Source organism: Ovis aries, chromosome 7 (assembly GCF_016772045.2).
Source record: "Ovis aries strain OAR_USU_Benz2616 breed Rambouillet chromosome 7, ARS-UI_Ramb_v3.0, whole genome shotgun sequence".
NCBI lineage: Eukaryota > Metazoa > Chordata > Mammalia > Artiodactyla > Bovidae > Ovis > Ovis aries.
Genome location: NC_056060.1, coordinates 98,176,706 through 98,190,791, shown reverse-complemented (window position 1 = coordinate 98,190,791; position 14,086 = coordinate 98,176,706). Strand labels below are relative to the sequence as shown.

The window sequence follows — 14,086 nt, the reverse complement described above, 5'->3', positions numbered from 1 at the left end:
AAACTGCCAAGGCATTTCCATGAGGAAAGGACAATCTCTTCAACAAATGGTACTTGGGACATTTTTAGGCAAAAAAAATGGTCCTTATATAATACCCTGTGCAAAAACTAATTCAAAATGGATCAGAAACAATGTAGAAGCTAAAACTTAACCAAAATTTTAAAAACTTTAATTATTCAAATGGTAAAATAAATAATTTTGTAAAAGACATTAGTGAAAAACTACTGAGATTCTAATGAGGTCTGTAGTTAATAGTATGCTGTCAATATTAATTTTCTGGTTTTAATAATTGTATTATAGCTATATAAAATCTTAATATCAGAGAAAGCTAGATGAAGGGTTTCTGTGACATTCTGTACTATTTTTGCAACTTTTCTGTTAAGTCTAAATTTATTTCATAATAAAAACTTAAATCAAGAAAATGAACTGACAAATCACAGACTGGGAGAAAATATTTGCAAAACATGTCCCTGACATAGGACTGTATTTACATGAGGAGGACTCCCACAACTTGACACCAAGACGACAGACAACCCATTTTCTAAAAAATGGGCAAAAGGTTTAAATAGCTATTTCACCAAAGAAGATATGTAGATGGAAAATAAGAATAAGAAAAGTTGCCCAATGAAAAGGAACCCCCTCATGCGCTGCTGGTGGGATTCTAAACTGCTACCGTCACTACGGAAAACACTATGGAGGCTCCTCAGAGTTAAAAATAGAGCTACCGTACGAGTCAGTAATTCCACTCCTGAGAATTTACCGGAAGGAAATTAAACACCAATCTGCATGTTCACTGCAGCACTGTTTGCAATAGCCAACATATAGAAGCAATCTAAGTACCTTTTGATCGATGAATGGAAAAACAAGGCGAGGTATATATACACAACGGAACATTCCTTGGCTACAAAAAATGCAATCTTGTGTTTTGCTATAATATTAATGGATCTAGAGGGTTTTACTGGAAGTGAAATAAGCTGGACAAAAAAGACAAATACAGTATGATCCCATTTACACGTGGAAGCTGAAAAACAAACAAAATGAAAAGATTCAGATACAGAGAGTAAATGCTGTTGGCAAATAAGAGGAAGCTGAGAATGTGGGGCAAAATAAAATGACGGCGATTAAAAGGTACAAGCCTCCTTTTATGAAATAAGCCACAAATAAGTAATACATGGCATAAGGGAAAGAGTCAGTAACACAGTAATTAACTTTTTATGGGGAAAGATGGTTAGTAGACTCACCTTGCTGATCATTTCAGAGCATAAGCAAATGTCAAATTACTATGCAGTACATCTGAAGCTAACATAATACTGTATGTCAGCTATACCTCAATTTAAAAAAAGGAAAAAAGAGCTGCTTATCATCATCAGGTGGAGAAGGCAATGGCCCCACTCCAGTACTCTTGCCTGGAAAATCCCATGGATGGAAGAGCCTGGTAGGGTGCAGTCCATGGGGTCGCTAAGAGTCGGGCATGACTGAGCAACTTCACTTTCACTTTTCACTTTCATGCATTGGAGAAGGAAATGGCAACCCACTCCAGTGTTCTTGCCTGGAGAATCCCAGGACGGGGGAGCCTGGTGGGCTGCCATCTATGGGGTCGCACAAAGTCGGACACGACTGAGGCGACTCAGCAGCAGCAGCAGCAGCAGCAGCAGCACAAACATCATCAGGCATTAGGGAAATACAAACTAAAATGCTATGAGATACCATTACATATCCAGAGAGTGGCTAAAAAAGGATTGCCAATAGGAAGTGTTGGTGAGGATGTGGAAGTGATGGAAACAAGCAAATGACAGCCACTTTGGAAACCAGTTCGGCAGCTTCTTATAAAGTTAGACATACACTTGCTACATTACCCCACAGTTCCACTCCTAGTAAATAAATTTATCCAAGTGAAATGGAAGCATGCGGTCAAATATTCTAAATGAGTGTTTACAGAAGCTTTATTCCTAATAGCCAAAAGTGAGTCAAAATAACCCAAATGTCCACCAACTGGTGAACGTCGATAAACAAACTATGGTATATTCAATAAATGGAATACTTAGTGCCGGGGGCCAGCGTGAGGAACTCCGCCCATGGCAAAGGTCATGAGGAAGGAGGCTTGGCATACGCAAAGGTGTGATCAAGCCTCAGGAAACCCCCTGTTCCCGAGCATCTACCCCAAAACCAGAGTCTGTTTTATGCTCTCACCTACACCTCTGACTTTACGGGGGGCTCTCCCCCATCACCGTTTCTCTTGGAGAAGGAGTAAACGTGCAGCTCCAAGGCAATAAAAATTCCTGGGCGTGACAAGAGTGTTTCAGCTTACAGACTTCTCTGAAGGTTATCTAGCCCACCTGTACAGGTTCCTCCGGCCACAGGCCACATGTGATTGTTTACAGCCTCCCAATCTGAAAGGCACGAGATGTTTTAGACTTACTAAAGGCAAATTCTTTTGGGGAGTTGGAAATTATTAGTATACTGGGTGGGTTAGGAATTATATTGGTGAAGGGTTTTTCATTTGTTGTGCCAATAATTGCTGCTAATTCCCTGCTCTGGGTGGGACAAAGCTGTCTCAGGTCAAACCTCTCTGCTGACAGACTAGCTTGTGTGACAGGATTATCCATACTCCTGCCACATGATTGTTTACTACCTCTCAACCATAAACAGCACAGAGAGTTTTGGAGTATTTTGAGAGTCTTAATTAGCACAGGGCTTTTTCTTCTTGTTGAGTCAATGATTGCCACCAGGCCTCCATATCCTTAGGCACCTGGGAATATATTAATCAATGTATTTGGAATATAGCAAAGGAAATACAGTAGTTTTTAAGGTTAGCAATACTAGACTTTTCGAGTTAATGGATTTTCTCTTTTGTAATAGATCACTGTGCTTTGTTATAAATCACTGTGTCCTTGCTGTGTAAAAATGTAACTTTATCACTATCTTAAGACTAAATAGATCTTAAGGGGAACATTGGTGAAAGGATTTTCATTTGTTGGGCTGATGTTTGCTGCTAAATCTCCATGTTCCCTGCCCTTATAATGAATATAGCTAGCATATAGGAGAAATAAGTATTAACATTTAAGCATATAGGAGAAATAAGTATTAACCTTTAAGATTAATCATGTTAACCTTGGGTTAAATAAATTCCTTTCTTGATTGTAACTCACTACACCCTCACCCTATAGGAATGTAACTTTATTTGGAGGGTGGTGCCTGGTTTAAGAAAAAACACCCTTGGAAAAAATAAGTTTTTTGGTTATCAGAAAGAAAGGATCATAAAATGTCAGTGGGTCTCATGGCCAGAAGATGATGTAATATTCCTAAGACTTCTTTTTTACATTTATGTGAAGCACCTGATTTTGATAAAGGTCAGGACTGCTGACTCCCACGTGACTCTGTATTCATCCCTATGTGTAACAAAAGGTATATAAGCAAACCTAAAAATAAAGAAAATGGGATCAGTTTCCAGAAAGACTGATTCCCCCATGTCGTTCTTTCTTGCTCCCTGTTTTTCTGGCTGAATTCCCATCTGCAGCATGGATGCTATTCCACGTAGACCAAGTTATTCAGCCTCTTTTTCTACACTATCTCCTACTACACTATCTGTTTCTAATCTCTCTCAATATCTGTCATTAAATATGTATTTTTCCAAAGACGCCGACGCCATCCCCCCACCTTTGAATTCCCTGGATCCACCGGGGCTAAACCCCGGCAACTTAGCAAAAAAAGGAAGAAATACTGACCATGGCTTAGTTTCAAGAGCGTTAACTAACTGAAATAAGTTAGATCCAAAATGACACATATTGTGTAATTCCACTTGTATGAAATTCTGGAAAAGGCAAGACTACAGTGAAGGAGATCAGTGGTCGCCAGGAACTGGCGGGAAGAGAGTGACTGCCAAGGACTAGGGAGAAGCTTTTGGTGAAATGATGAAATGGTCTGTACCAGAAGTCAGCGAACGTGCTCTGTAAAAGAACAGACAATAAATTTCTCAGGCTTCGCAGGATCACAGAACCTCATCATAACTGGTCAACTCTGCCTTTTAGCATAAGCCACCACAGACAGTATGTAGAAGAATGAATGTGTTAAAAAGAACAGATTATAAATTACTGTCAGTCACAATATTAAGACCAGCATCTAATCACAAAATATATTAGGAATAACACAGGTAAAATGAGACAGAGACATTATATTCAAACACAGCTGTTAAAACGGCATTCCGGACTCGCCAGGTGTACCAGGCTGCAGTCGGTGCTTTTCCACACCAAGCACAAACCACTGGTACATCATGTATTCATTTTTGCTACAGATTAACACACATCAGAAGTGAAGCTGAGAAGGGTTAAAACTGGGTACAGAAAGTAACATTTGCACGTGTTTACCTTTGGCTGAAAGGATTTTATTATAGTGAACAGCCATGTGATTCTTGACCAGTTGGAGGGAACTTAGTCTGAGAGAGGAGGAGTCAGTGCAAAAAGCTAAAAATTAAAACACATTTAATCATTATATATTTAAAATTAAAAACCATCATGAGATAAACACGTTACTCAGTATTAAGCACATTTTTACAGAATGCTCTAGACTCTGCCCATGGAGATGCTGGCACTGTGTCTGATGCTGAGTGTGTCCTAGCTGTCACCCTGCAGTGACACCTGACAAGCTCCTGACCACTCCAGGCTCAAACCTCCCTAAATTCTACAAGCCTGAGAGTTTCGGGAAGAGACTGGGGAAGATAACCTACCATTACATTTACAAAACTACTTCTTATTGACAGCTCTTAATCTCCTAACTAAAAATACTTAGCTGCTTGCCTGATGATAAAATAATGTTATCATGTTTAACATTTGAATATACTGGTCTGGGAAATCAAACAAATCCTACAGGTGAAGATTCTATTCTGAGATGAAAATTTCTAATTTTATACCTGAAAACAAGTCCTACAAATCAGTTTACTGCATTCTTTTGGAAGCATTAGGACAACCTTAAGACAAGTACAATCACAAAGAAATCAGATGACATTAAACTTCTTGACCCCATCTAAACTGTTAAAAGAATTCTTAGAATTAAGCATGCATATACTAGTATAAACATATAAAATATAAACATAAACACAGGCATAACTTTTTCAAATAGTAAAGTTTTTGAGAATAATACATACTTGCAGTTTAAAAATCTGCAGCTAAAAGGGCACAGACACTGAAAAGGAGGGAACTTCCTGCCCTGACCCTGAGTGTTCTCTCACTGAAGTAAACTCTGCTGCTGCTTTAATGCCCCCTTCTAAGGGAAGTCTATGCATAATAAAAGCATACGCAATAATGACAACCTTGACACGGATACTACAACTACTGCTAAAAGCGTTTATTGAATAGGTGCCATGCGTATATTGTTCAGAGCTCTTTACATGCAGTAACTCATCTAGTCATTATCACCATTTAATAGATGTGAAAACTGAGGCACAGGAATGGAACGTCTTCAAGGTCACACAGCTGATAAAGGACATAGTTTGGATGTGAACCAAAGCAATCTCATACTTACAATCACTGTTTGTATACCAGCTCTGCAACATATTCTTAAAAAAAAAAAGTTAGTAAATGACATACTGCTCTTCAGTCTGTTTTTCTATGTAAGTATCTTTTAAAACTAGTTCAAAATTTTTATTTAAAAATTACTTTTCAAAGTTTATGATTCTGGTTCCATGTTTATATATATGTTTTATTACCAAGAAATAAGTAATTGAAAATGATCCTTCTTTCACATTTGGAGGATCGGCATCAAAGATTTTTCATGTAAATAAGGAAAAAAAGACTTTCAATTATTTTGACCAAAAACCCAGGCTTAAAAATTTTAAGCTACAATTATAAAATATTTAAAATATACATTAAAATTTAAAGTCCTTAAAATGTGAAAACATTAAGATGTTTGATCTTACAGAATATAGATTTAGAGAACATCTTAGAGAATACTGATTTTCCTTTTAGAAGATCTAGAAATTCCAACTGGATAAAGACGCCCAGCTGGACAAGCGTTTGTTCCTGATACAAAATGGCCTTTTCAAGGGCATTTCTCTTTTTCTCTGCCTGGCTTTTCCTCTTCAGTGCTGTGTCTTTAACCACCTGCTAATCACCATTTTAACAAGGAAGGCAAGCCTTCAGCCAGGGCAGTCTGCCAGCAACAGAAGAGCTGGGCTGGAGCTGCCACAGGGGGCAGGAGGCGACCGACCAGGGCCACATCCAGGGCAGGATGGACTCCTACACTCTCTAGTCTCAGGAATTCTTGCAATATTTAATCCTAAGTAGCAGTATGGAGGAGGAGGAAATGGCAGCCCACTCCAGTACTCTTGCCTGGAAAATCCCATGACAGAGGAGCCTGGCGGGCTATGGTCCATGGGGTCGTACGGAGCAGCACACGACTGGGCACAGCCCAGCAGGAGTATGAAGCTCAAATATTGATTAAAGGAAGTATTTTTTCATCATGCTATATAATTTACAAATAAAGGAAACACAATTGGTCGATCTTTTAACCATCTCTTACCATTTTAAGTACCTCACTTACCATTACTTTTGGTGCTCAAGTGTCCTTTAAATAGGCATGATGGATCAAATGTGGGAAGGACAGAGGCTGCTCTGACTTTTAACAAAAAAACATGAATTAGGACAAATGAAACACAACTCTCACAAAGACACTATTGAACACATAAAAAATCATAAGCTTATCTTTACCAAAATTGTTTAAAATTTATTCAATCAATTACTAACCAGCAATAATATATCACATAAAAATCCTGCTGCCATAGATAAAAGGCTTTCTTTTTTAAGAAAATAAGTTATTTTTTAAAAAGTTCTGCTTGAGACTTAAGTTTCACTGGATAAAATGATAAACACTTCAATTATGTTACTTGAGGATGTACTGAGTTTATTCCATAAATCACTGGACCTATTGGTTTTTAAATGATTTTGAGATATAATCAATAAGATTTTGAGTTAATATATATATATTCAGTTCAGTTCAGTTCAGTTGCTCAGTTGTGTCCAACTCTTCGAGATCCCATGAATCGCAGCACGCCAGGCCTGCCTGTCCATCACCACCTCCCAGAGTTCACTCAGACTCACGTCCATCGAGTCCGTGATGCCATCCAGCCATCTCATCCTCGGTCGTCCCCTTCTCCTCCTGCCCCCAATCCCTCCCAGCATCAGAGTCTTTTCCAATGAGTCAACTTTTTGCATGAGGTGGCCAAAGTACTCGAGTTTCAGCTTTAGCATCATTCCTTCCAAAGAAATCCCAAGGCTGATCTCCTTCAGAATGGACTGGTTGGATCTCCTTGCAGTCCAAGGGACTCTCAAGAGTCTTCTCCAACACCACAGTTCAAAAGCATCAATTCTTCAGCTCTCAGCCTTCTTCACAGTCCAACTCTCACATCCATACACGACTACTGGAAAAACCATAGCCTTGACTAGATGGACCTTAGTCGGCAAAGTAATGTCTCTCCTTTTCAATATACTATCTAGGTTGGTCATAACTTTTCTTCCAAGGAGTAAGCGTCTTTTAATTTCATGGCTGCAGTCACCATCTGCAGTGATTTGGGAGCCCAAAAAATAAAGTCTGACACTGTTTCCACTGTTTCCCCATCTATTCCCCATGAAGTGATGGGACCAGATGCCATGATCTTCGTTTTCTGAATGTTGAGCTTGAAGCCAACTTTTTCACTTTCCTCTTTCACTTTCATCAAGAGGCTTTTTAGCTCCTCTTCACTTTCTGCCATAAGGGTGGTGTCACCTGCATATCTGAGGTTATTGATATTTCTCCCGGCAATCTTGATTCCAGCTTGTGTTTCTTCCAGTCCAGCATTTCTCATGATGTACTCTGCATAGCAGTTAAATAAGCAGGGTGACAATATACAGCCTTGACATACTCCTTTTCCTATTTGGAACCAGTCTGTTGTTCCATGTCCAGTTCTAACTGTTGCTTCCTGACCTGTATACATCATAGGCTGGTCTGTCCTTAAAAATAATTTTAAGAAAGTGATCCTCTCACAGAGTAATTTAGTAACTTATAAAATTATATACTATAAAATTATTATATAAAAGTACATAAGAATGTCAGAACTTAATGATTAAAGATGTCTTAAGCTTCATCTAGTCCAATCTATTTACCCTCCTGCTTGGATTCTATCTAAACATCTTATATTTAATTTTTTATTTATTTTTATTTTATATTTATTTATATTTATTTTTTAATTGAAGGATAATTGCTATACAGAATTGCAAACTGTCAAACATTAACATGAATCATACTATTGTTTTATACAATTGCAAACTGCCAGACATTAGCATGAATCAGCCATAGGCACACACTTGTGAACCTCCCATCGTACCGCTCTAGGCTGTTACAGAGCTCTGGTTTGCGTCCCCTGTGGCATACAGCAAACCCTCGTTGGCTGTCCATCTCACAGGTGGCAGCGCGTGTCCCCACGCCACCCTCCCCACACACCCCCCCCCCCCCCCCCCCCCCGCCCCCAGCCACACCAAGTCTGCTCTCTGCATCTGTCTCCACTGCTGTCCTGCAAATAATGTCATCAGGACCATCTTCCTACATTCCATACATATGCATTAGTACACAAAATTTGTTTTTCTGATTTACTGCACTCTGTGTAACAAGCTCTAGTTTCACCCACCTCATTAGAACTGACTCAAATGTGTTCCTTTTTATGGCTGAGTAATATTCCACTGTATATATGTACTACAGCTTCTTTATCCATTCATGTGTCAATGGGCATTTAGGTGGCTTCCACGTCCTAGCTGTTGCAAATAGTGCTGTAATGAACACTGGGGCACAGAAAACTAGTATCTCCCCTAACGTCAGTGTCTCATCTTTCAGACAAGATGCACTGTCAGAAAACTAGATATATACTTCATCACAAAACAACTTCTGTCCCCCCAAAGTGATTGTGTTTTGAGGGGTAACCTCCAAGATAGGAAGGCTGAGTCACAGAGTTTAATGGAATTCAACAAGCAAATATAGTGTATTCCAAGACATCTTTTAAATGGGTACATGGGCAGTCTGCTCTATAAGCTATCAAGGTATGGGGAAGAAACAGTCAAAGTCTGAAACAAATATGGATGTCTGAAAACAGAAAAAGACGTACCAAGTCAATAGAACTAAAATCCAGGATGAGAGAACAAATCCTGCTAGAACACAGTGAAACAAACAAACAAAAAAACCACCTAAGAATATCCAAGAAGCTCCATCTACGTAAGTCAGAGCAAGAAGGAAAACCATTGACTTATTTAGGACAAGAGAAGTCACGGAGGGAACACTTGAGTTGGTAGTAAAGACAGTCATGAAGGAGCACATGGAAATACAAAGGGAGAAAACTAACCACCAAACTCTCAAACAAATCTTATTTCTCCAGAGGAAAAAACTGCTGACTTTTTGCCTACCCAGAATCCAGTGCCCCTTTGAGGAAAACAGGACCTTAACCTGCTTGAGGAACCACTCCTCCCTTCGCTTAGCCTAGCTGGTTCAAGAGGATCCCACTGTTGGAGGTGCGCATATCATCCCAAACTGGCCAGTTATGGTGACCCAAGTCCAGACAATGAGACACAGTCCTGGGACGTCTACCAGGACTATTAGGAACCCCCTAGAACATAAACAGGCCTGACCCTACTGGTGGCCATCTTGCCCCACACGGTGGGAACCTGTCTGAGAAGGAAACTTACACAGAGGTAAGCGGAACCAGGACCAAAGATCACTGGTAACACTGCTTGAGCACTGGGATATAACCATGTTTGAAGCTCTACCCTCCCTAGACTTTTCTCCACAGGAGCTCAAAAATTCCCACTTTCGCTTAAACCAATTTGAGTTGGATTTCTTCACTTGTATTCACTTACTGAATACTGCTAAGCGTACCCGGCAACCTTTTAACCACTTTGTAGCTAGAAACTCACTTAATCCTTAAAACAATCCTATGAGATTGGTACTATCGTTATTCACACTGTATAGATGAAGCACAAAGATGTAAGACATGTCATCTGCCCAAGAACTCAGCAGTCTGGCTCCTGAGTCTTGACCATTACACTGTGCTGATCAATATAAATTGCTAGTACTCAAATCATGCTGCATGCTACTATTATATCATATGAAACAGGCTAAGAAGTATGTAGTTTATTCCCTGTATGCAGTTTATTCCTTCCAAGTTCCTTCCTAATGAACACGTTTCACTACAGTTCACAGAAAAAGAAAAAGCAGGTATATACAGAGAAGTGAGAGAGCACAATGTCAAAGGCCGTAAGTGACAAAAGATAAATAACTTTAGATGTCTTAGTACCCTGCGCTCTCAAAATCATCAGAGGTAATGAAATCTAATCAATTTAAAAGGTGCAATTTTGTTGTTCAGTAGCTAAATTATGTCCAACTCTTTGTGACCCCATGGACTACAGCACATCAGGCTTCCCTGTCCCTCACCATCTCCTGGACCTTGCTCAAACTCATGTCCATTGAGTCGGTGATGCCACCCAACCATCTCATCCTCTATTGCCCCCTTCTCCTTTTGCTTTCCTTCCTTCCCAGCATCAGGGTCTTTTCCACTGAGCCGGCTCTTTGCATCAGGTGGCTAGAGTATTTGAACTTCAGCATCAGTCCTTTCAATAATATTCAGGGTTGATTTCCTTTAGGATTGATTGGTTTGATCTTCTTGCAGACCAAGGGACTCTCAAGAGTCTTCTCCAGCACCACAATTTGAAAGCATGAATTCTTCAGCACTCAACCATCTTTATGGTCCAATTCTCACATCCATACATGGTTACATAGCTTTGACTATATGTACCTTTGTCGACAAAATGATGTCTCTGCTTTTTAATGTACCGTCTAGGTTTGTCGTGACTTTCCTTCCAAGGAGCAAGCATCTTTTAACTTCATGGCTGCAGTCACCATTCACAGTGATTTTGGAGCCCAAGAAAAGAAAACCTGTCACTGCTTCTACTTTTCCCCCTTTCTATTTGTTATAAAGTGAAGGGATCAGATGCCATATTAGTTTTTTGAATGCTGAGTTTTCACTCTCCTCTTTCACTGTAATCAAGAGGCTCTTTAGTTTCTCTTCACTTTCTGCCATTAGAGTGGTATCATCTGCATATCTGAGGTTGTTGATATTTCTCCCAGCAATCTTGATTACAGCTTGTGATTCATCCAGCCTGGCATTTCACATAATGGACTCTGCATATATTTCATGGTCAGAGGAGCCTGGTGGGCTATAGTCCATGGGGTTCCCCAAGTGGGATTAGGGTAACTCTAACCACCTCATTTTAACTTAATTAACTCTTTAAGGGTCCTATCTTCAATACCATCGAATTCTGAGATAGAGGGTTTGGACTTCAAAAACTCTGCATATAAGTTAAATAAGCAGGGTGACAATATACAGCCTTGTCATACTCCTTTTCCAATTTTAAACCAGTCCATTGCTCCATGTCTCCTTAGGTATTTTAGCTCTATTTATGGTTTTCTATTAACAATTACCCCAGATCTGTCGAGTATTACACTTTTCTTAAAAGCTCAATAAAAAGCAATGTTTGATACTATACATCATATAATGTCCTAAAAATGGAGCTAGTTAAACTGGGTAAGTTATAAAAACAGAAACCTTTCTACTTTTTCTTACATGAACTTGATTTTAAAAACAACCTAATTAACAAATAGAGTTACTAAGTCTACGATAACTCTAATTTTTACATATATCCTTGCCCATGCTCCCATTTCTACCATGAGATGGTTAAGTTGCTCTAAGGTTTTGCTTTATCATACCTGGATTGAAAGTCTGTTGTGTCACTTATTGGGACCTTGGGAAGTTATTTATGATCTTTTTAGTTTATTCACCGTGAAATCAATGTACAAGATGTTTTGTGCATTAAAACTCAAGATAATTTCCGAATAGTTTCCAGTATACACCAAGAGTCATGTTCACTTCTGTGGTAAAACTTTTGAAAACCATAAACGTACTTTTGTTTGCTTTTTCTGGAACTTAGATGGTAAACTGTCAGAAAATACAGCTTGCTGATCAATGAATAGTTATCTCCTACATTCAGAACAGCACTTATTTTGATCAATAATTACATAATAAAGGCACACTTGTATGCAAAGCAAGACATTGCTAGGAACCATCTGGCAGCTTGGTTTAAAGGTATAATTTAAAATAGATAGGAACACTGAATTGGAAGAAGTCTGAAGGCTGCCTTATCTGCCTTGCTCACAGTGTGAAGATGCAAACTATCTGGGCTGGGCTGACTCCTAGAGCCTCTTGATGAAAGTGAAAGAGAGTGAAAAAGTTGGCTTCAAGCTCAACATTCAGAAAACGAAGATCATGGCATCTGGTCCCATCACTTCATGGGAAATAGATGGGGAAACAGTGGAAACAGTGTCAGACTTTATTTTTTGGGGCTCCAAAATCACTGCAGATGGTGACTGCAGCCATGAAATTAAAAGACGCTTACTCCTTGGAAGAAAAGTTATGACCAACCTAGATAGCATAATCAAAAGCAGAGACATTACTTCGCCAACAAAGGTCCATCTAGTCAAGGCTATGGTTTTTCCTGTGGTCATGTGTGGATGTGAAGAAAGCTGAGCGCTGAAGAATTGATGATTTTGAACAGTGGTGTTGGAGAAGACTCTTGAGAGTCCCTTGGACTGCAAGGAGATCCAACCAGTCCATTCTGAAGGAGATCAGCCCTGGGTGTTCTTTGGAAGGAATGATGCTAAAGCTGAAACTCCAGTACTTTGGCCACCTCATGCGAAGAGTTGACTCATTGGCAAAGACTCTGATGCTAGGAGGGATTGGGGGCAGGAGAAGGGGACGACAGAGGATGAGATGTCTGGATGTAATCACTGAGTCGATGGATGTGAGTCTGAGTGAACTCCGGGAGTTGGTGATGGACAGCGAGGCCTGGTGTGCTGCGATTCATGGGGCCGCAGAGTCGGACACGACTGAGCGACTGAACTGAACTGAAGTACTTCACAGTGTGCCAAGAGCTTTGTAGGTATTATCTGCATTTAATCCTCAAGAACTCCAAGACATGGGTGGTTTTACAACCACGTTCGAGATGAAGAGACCGAAGCTCACCCCTATCACCCCTAAGTGCAGGGGGCGGGTGAGGGGGGACTTGATTCGGGGCTCAGGGAGATCTGCCTCCGACCCCGACTTCAGGGGGACAGGGCCTCCCGGAGCCGGGGTAATAAACTCTGAGCCAACGAGCGCACCTGGGGAGCCCGCAAGCAGGGCTTCCTCGGCGGCAAGAGGCCTAGACAGCTTGTGGAAGGGTCGGAGGCAACGCCGACGACCAGGCAGGGGCCCGGGAGCGCGCGCGCGCGGCCGCGACGCCTACCCCACACCTGAGGGGGCCGGGCAGCCGGCGGGCGCCCGCGACGGCGGCCCTTTACCTCTCCGGCTGGCGTCCATGCTCGGGTCCTCCTGCGGCCACACCGCGGGGACTTGTGGCATCCCCTTCAGCCCTTCCAGGGGCCGGGCCGGCTCCCCGCGGCAGAGGTTCGGCGAGATGCACCCGGAGGGCGGGGCGGCGCGGCGGCGGCGGAGGCGGCCGGAGACTCACGCGCGGCGGGCGCCTGAGGGCGGGCCCCGAGGCGCCGGATTGTGACGTCACCGCGCAGGGACGCGCCCCCACCGCCCCGCCCCGCGGGTCTCGAGATGGGAGTGGAGGACGTGAAGACGCTGGGGTGCAGCGCCGGCCCGCGGCCCTGCGGCTCTGCGGCGCGTCGGCACTCCGCCCCCAACACCGGGCAGGCCTTATCTGTGCGGGACGAGCAGGAAAACATGCCGGCCTCATCGGGCGTCCGTGTCTCCTGGGTCCCGGAAAGAATTGTTGGTTGAACTCAGGGTAGCAGTTAACCAGCTCCAGATAGTTAGATTTCCAAGCAGTACTTGAACATTTGGATTAGTGAACATCCTGTGTATGAAAAGCATCTATGTATTATCTTAATTCTTAACCCCAATAATCAGTTTGCATTTCTTCTCGACGCAGGGATCAAACTCGGGTCTCCTGCATTGCAGGCAGAAGCTTTACCATCTGAGCCACCAAGGAAGCCCCAAATAATTAAAGTTACA

The 14,086-nt window shown here is 41.5% G+C and overlaps 1 protein-coding gene across 16 annotated transcripts in view; it reads right to left on the bottom strand.

Moving 5' to 3' along the window:
- The window catches only part of SPATA7 (spermatogenesis associated 7), a 40,678-nt gene extending 27,061 nt beyond the window's left edge, over nt 1-13,617 (bottom strand). For 4 of the 16 annotated variants that reach the window (XM_004010831.6, XM_012182177.5, XM_042252827.2 and 1 more), the window contains exons 1-3: nt 13,405-13,617; nt 6,535-6,609; nt 4,365-4,460 (exon numbers count right to left, since the gene is read on the bottom strand). In XM_004010831.6, the coding sequence (XP_004010880.3) occupies nt 4,365-4,460; nt 6,535-6,609; nt 13,405-13,465 (232 nt within the window). In that variant the 5' untranslated portion in view covers nt 13,466-13,617. Of the gene's footprint in view, nt 1-840; nt 1,022-2,190; nt 3,948-4,364; nt 4,461-6,534; nt 6,610-10,804; nt 13,284-13,404 lie in introns of those variants that run through there. The other 12 variants (XM_060418468.1, XM_060418465.1, XM_060418464.1 and 9 more) reach the window with 10 other exon arrangements.
- Between the last annotated feature and the right edge of the window lie 469 nt (nt 13,618-14,086).